This window comes from Saccostrea cucullata, unplaced genomic scaffold (assembly GCF_032062105.1).
Source record: "Saccostrea cucullata isolate Sc308-1 unplaced genomic scaffold, CSIRO_AGI_Scuc_v1 ctg522, whole genome shotgun sequence".
Classification (NCBI taxonomy): domain Eukaryota; kingdom Metazoa; phylum Mollusca; class Bivalvia; order Ostreida; family Ostreidae; genus Saccostrea; species Saccostrea cuccullata.
Window position 1 is genome coordinate 178,980 of NW_026924801.1, and position 5,977 is coordinate 184,956.

General features: G+C 32.5%; 1 protein-coding gene across 1 annotated transcript; it reads right to left on the reverse strand.

The window, feature by feature from the left end:
- Positions 1-3,646: 3,646 nt before the first annotated feature.
- LOC134267336 (large ribosomal subunit protein eL27-like) lies at positions 3,647-5,557 on the reverse strand. The gene is made up of 3 exons (XM_062749562.1): positions 5,477-5,557; positions 3,885-4,054; positions 3,647-3,740 (listed from the first exon to the last, which is right to left on the reverse strand). Exons 1-3 carry the CDS (start codon positions 5,555-5,557, stop codon positions 3,647-3,649), a joined length of 345 nt encoding a protein of 114 aa, XP_062605546.1.
- Positions 5,558-5,977: the final 420 nt, after the last annotated feature.

Consider the following 5,977-nt stretch of genomic DNA (forward strand, 5'->3'; position numbering starts at 1 on the left):
TATGCATTTGAGTCACAGATTAGACACAGATCTACATATGTACCATTTCCGAGACCACAGTAAAATTTATAATATACTGTTACAAACAATTGATAGAATATACATGAAATGTATACATTAGTTTAAAGTTTTGTAGCGTGTTTGGTGAGCAATTCGCTAGGTCTATACGTATTTACGAGTATCGGTGAATACAAGTTTCATGCGCATTTGTAGTCCTAAAAACCGTAAATACTGAAAATCCATGCTTATTATTAAGTATAAACAGCATTGGCTGACCTTTATAAAAGTTTGAAATGTGGAATAGGATAATAGGTAAATTGACCTAAACCACGTGTCTGCGATAAAATGTAAACGTAGTAAACCAGCATGTTTTGTTGTTCTGTCATCGGATTGGACAATGACTAAGTGCGAAATAACAACAATAGCCATATAAGGTCTTCTCGGACACGCATATCCCTCTATTGTACTAAGACCCGCCCATTCTCTTGCCATAAGACAAAATATTTGCACAAACCTGGCCGAATTTAGCTGTGATAGGGTCTAAAAAATCAAAGATATTGCGGTATTCCTTATAATTTAAAAGTGTCTGAACTATTGAAACTATTCAAAAGGCGTCGTATTTATTCACTCGTGTTTGAAAACTACCAACATCGTTGTAGATTAAACCTAATTCGTCGTGGAAAAAGGGGCCCCAGATAGGAGTTATGTCACATCATCCTTTTCACAATTTCTTAGTTATCTCCCTTTGGCAGTGCTCCAAGTTGCGACTAAAATGGTCGCATTTGCGACCAAAATATGGATTTTGCGACTAAAAATGAAAACACACTCGCATTTTCGCGACTGAGAAAATTTGGGCTGGAAATGTCCATTTTTAAGATCAGGATCGAGATTTTATTTGTAAAGATTCTCTATCAAGAAAATGTTTGAAGAACACTTTACAAAGCATCACATGGACTTAGATCACGTAATGTTATGGCAGCTGTACAAATTTTGATAGAACCAGAGACGTGTATAAATAATGTTCCTGATAGAATGGCATCCAAACTTCGTAAACTTTCTAAGATCCGACCTTGTTATTGAAGCATTTGGTCAATTGCTTGCATATCACAATGAATCATGCTAATAAAGAGTGTTTTGGCGGCATTTATAATGACTGTGTAATGGGTTAGGTACGTAGTAGTAAGTAAACATGACAAACAGCAGGCAAAGTCCTGTCTCAACAGCTGTCAAGCTTGTATTTTCAAATGATAAAATTTTATTTCTGTACTCAGATTACTTGTGTTCTTCTGTACAACCATAAGGGTACATGTATTCAATAAAAACTTTGCTCTTGTTGATATCTGTTGATATTTTTACAGCCATGATTGAACATGGGGACAGATTAATTGCAGGAAATGGACAATATTGCAAGGTTTTACTATACAAAGGAAAACATTTTTAGTCTAGGCAATCTGTAAACGTCAAAAAAAAAACTCATACATGCCAACTTTCCCGATTTTTTCGGGAGTCTACCGATTTGAAACCCTGTCTACCGCCTGCCTACCGATTTATTTTTTCACCCCGTATCTACCGATTTTTCGAAAATCCGGATTTTTTACCGAATCGGTTTGAATAATACAGTATTTCCGTGTGCAGAAAACATGGCTGTTACAATGTCTATCGGTAGGATATCTGTTTATTGCCGCTGATAACAGGTAATCAACAAGGTGTCAACTGTGCTACCAGTCATTACAATGGTTTTAATTGCTCCTGAACCTCATTAACAGTGTATTTTAACCTAGACAATTACGCCAGATGTGGAAATTTTAGAAATACACTTGACAGGATACAAACTGACAAACTTGTGAGAGTTCACTTTACAGCAAAATTTGACAATATACGTATAAACCTTATATAAAAGGTTTCCAAATTTTGGAAATATGGCATTTCTCATTAAATTATCTACTTCATGGAAAAGACACTGCCCAAATCCAACATGAAAAGATTTGCCTGCAACTACAAGTACAAACCATTAGGAGTGATTCAGAAAAAGAAAGGGAAAGACCATGCCTTTGCAGACTTTGAACAAAAATGTTAAAAATTAATTCTTGATATTCCCTCTGATTTAAAAAAAAATGTGTCTGTGACAGTAGCCTTATAAACTTTGTAATTTACCAACAGACAATGAACAGTAACCTGGGACATTGTAACTGCAGCATAAACTTAACTTGATTCAGATTATTTGTAAAGTTTAACATACTTATTCATGTAATAATCTGTTTGTGCATCACATTCTTTTAGGCAGGGGATATGTTTACCTTAAGTTAATATTAACATATTAAATGATTTTGAATAAAATTGTTTTTTTAAAATTTCAAATGATATTGTATTTGTGCTTTTGTTGAAGTTGATAGAGAAGAAAACACTTTTTGAAGTAGTGATAATATATGATACAAGGTAGTAGATTGACATTTAAAAAATAAAACCCTACAAATAGTTATTATTCACAACAAAATGCCGCGAATTAGGGACTTTGAAAAATGTCGTTACGCGCAATCTCCCCCAAGAAAATTTTCAAAAGTTGGCATGTATGAAAACTAACAATTCCTATTCTGTTTCAATAAATTGATTTTGCTTAGAAGAAACAAAATATTATTTTCCACTTTATTCAAAACAAATTAACATTTTTGAATACTGTAGAAGTACTTTTTTCCCGCGTGGTATTAATTTACGCTATGTACGCGGACACAAATTTTCCGCGGAAGTTTGTCTAAGCGTACTTAATCTAAATGTAAGGCATATAGTGAAAATCCAGAAAATCCGCGTAATTTTCTACTCGCGGATTAAACAGAAATTGAGATTCCGCAGAATTATGACCCCGTGGAAAAAAGTACGTCTACAGTATTCTATGTAATTAAATGATTTTTTGTAAAAGTCTGAGAGAAATCTTAGTTTAACTTTTCTATTGGCCTATAGTTTTAGGAAGTTTAAGACATTATGGCCTATAACTTTTCTGGTAAATATGCCATATGTCCTTTAGTTACTTATTTCAATCTGAAACCCTGATGGTGGTTAGAAAAATTTTTTTGTTGTTCGGGAGAGGCAACTAAACAATTATTTAGAGATGGCCTGATTTCCATTGCAATGGTAAAAGATACTTTCATTGGCTGAACACGATAGAGGCTAACATATTCAAGATTAGGCTATATAAATTTAGTTCTCTGGTTTTCAGGCCAATTTTCTCCGAAACAGATAAGGAAAATCGGTATTTTATTTATCATTTTATTGGCAATAAAGTGAGGAAGGTATTTTTTAAATTTTAATTTACTTTAACATAATGATAAAAATTCTTTGTTCATAGATATACTTTCCATTTCTAATCAAAAGGTTTGCATTATACATTGCTTGTCAATGTGTGAACATCATAGGCAATGTCTTCGAATGTATTTTTATACGAAGTAGCCAAATCTTTATGCAAATGGCTACCAGTGATATTTGAGTACTATATATAACAAAAAAGTGAGGACGGAACTATTTTTTCCAGATTGGTCTCTGCAATACCAACTTTTTTTTTTTATAAAAAATAAAATTATGCTGCTACCTCGAAAAAATGGATGTGTGTGGGCCTGAGAACTGTAATTTTAATTTTATGTGGCCTTACGACAATTTATGTGTTTAAGCAGCCACAGGTAAATGTAGCAGAGATGTTTAAGTGAATTTCTAACTGTGGCTCAAGACAATGGATAGCAGGAGCCTTGCTCCTAAGAGAATTCATATCAATAACACAAGCCTGATCCACAGTTCTCCATAGCCTGTTGTGTGACGTTTAAGGAAGGTGTGACATTATCATTTATATATATTTTCAAACGTTTAAAATGTGTAGTCTGTAATTCTTATGGACATACCTAGTGGGCATCAGATGGTTATAGTTGTATACTCTCAGGAAAGCCTTCAGTTTAGACCTGTCCTTCATTTTCTTCTTGCCCATTTTTCTTGTCACTTTTCGTGGGTAACGGTCAATTCCTGCTACAAGAGCATGTCCATATGGTTTGTCTTGTGTGCCATCATCGTGGTTCTGTAAAATTTAACAGAAATAGAAAATGGGAGTAGTCTGCTTCAACCAAGCAAAGGAATTGCATTTAATGGTGGTATTGAAGTACTGGAACATAATGTCCATAATTGAAAACTTGAAAATGAATCTCGCACAAGAAATATTGAAAAAGATAAACCCTGTTCCTCTTTTAGCAATATCAAAATGAGATCAATTCTAAATTTTAAATCTGTAATGATAGTAAAAACAATTTGTCATCTACTATTAAGGGCTAGCATATTTGTTCTCAAAGCTGAACATGATTCAAAAGAGGAAGAGAGTTATCTCTGTCCATTATTTTTACTCTTGAATCTCAAATTTGTCACTTACTTATGCTTCAAGCATTGTTCAGAATTCAAAGTATTTTGCTGCACAGAACTGAACAGACATTTCTTCCATTGTCAATACAATAGACTTGCATGGTCATAACATAAATGACATCTATATGCCAGGTAAAAGCAGTTGGGTGTAATGAATGCAAGGTTTAAATACCTCAGTGCTCATAAAGGAGATAACATATGTGGTGTTCTCGTTTTGTTAAAAAAACAAAACAAAATTGTATTAGATAAATAAACCATCTATAATTGTGTGATTTGATACTTGCCTTATCCAACTTCTTGCACTGGTGTATATTCGCTTGGCAGGCCTCACAAATATACTCCATTTCAACTGGTTGAATAAAGCAAATATCAAATCACACAATATAGGCATCCTCTATTCATCACACTGTGCATGTAATGATGTATTACAATATTTTTGCATGCACCCTATCCTGGTTATGTGGCACACCCAAAACCGGTTTTTGTGTGTCAATATTCTCCCTTAATATTAAATGTTGTTTAAATCAATATGAGCTGCAACTTTAATGTCAAATTTTTTTGTTGCAATATTGTAAATAAACTATTTCAATGACAGAAAAAATAATGTTAATTAACTTCAGTCTGTTGTCCATATTTGCGATGGGAGAACTATTTATAAACCTCAGATTGAATCAAAATTACACTATTGTTGTCCTGTAAAATAATGATTTCTTATATAAATTAAACTGTATATTAAAAAAGAATGTGTGTATTTGAACTGTTACAATTATAAAAGATTGGATTCATTAAGAATGCCTTAATTTTCTTGTTTGATTAGTAACTTCTGCGAAATTTATATTAAGCCTACCTACCTACCCACACTTAAAATGATGAGGCGCGTTACCGCAAAAAGAAATTTTTTTAAGGATGGCCTTATATAAATTAAACTGTATATTGAATTGTGTATAGAGTCTTTCTTCTGCTTTATATTAGCCCAACTGATCATAAAGTTTTAATTTACATACAAATTTATCATAATAACACATTTTAACAGCAAAATAAAATTTTCAAAAATGCATCTCATATTGCTTTAACGTTAATAACTAACCTTGACAATAACTGCCTTTCTCCCAGCAAATCGTCCACTCAATACAAGCACAACTTTGCCTGGTTTCATAAATTTGCCCATGGCTAAAAAAAATACAAATTTGCTAATTTTAAACCTTTACATTTGTATACCATAACCATAACCTTTACAATATAAATTATATATTTAATATTAAGTCATAATTTTACAGAAATCAGATCTGAGGTTTTTTGAAAAATAGCATCAAGAATATTTATTTGCTTAATTGAATGATTTGCTTGAAAATCACCAGGTCCACCACAATATCTTAATTTGGCTATTCAATCAACAATAAACAAATATATCAGTGTATATAATATAGGTAAGTAATGAATGTTATCAATATTTTCTTTTTATGAAACTTAATTCTTTATCATTCCTTTCCATTGTGTGTGAATTTATTATAAGAGAGTTTAAATTGTCGCTATCCGTAGGAACATCTACTGTGTGTGTTAATTTATTATAGTGAGCGCAGCTAGAAGC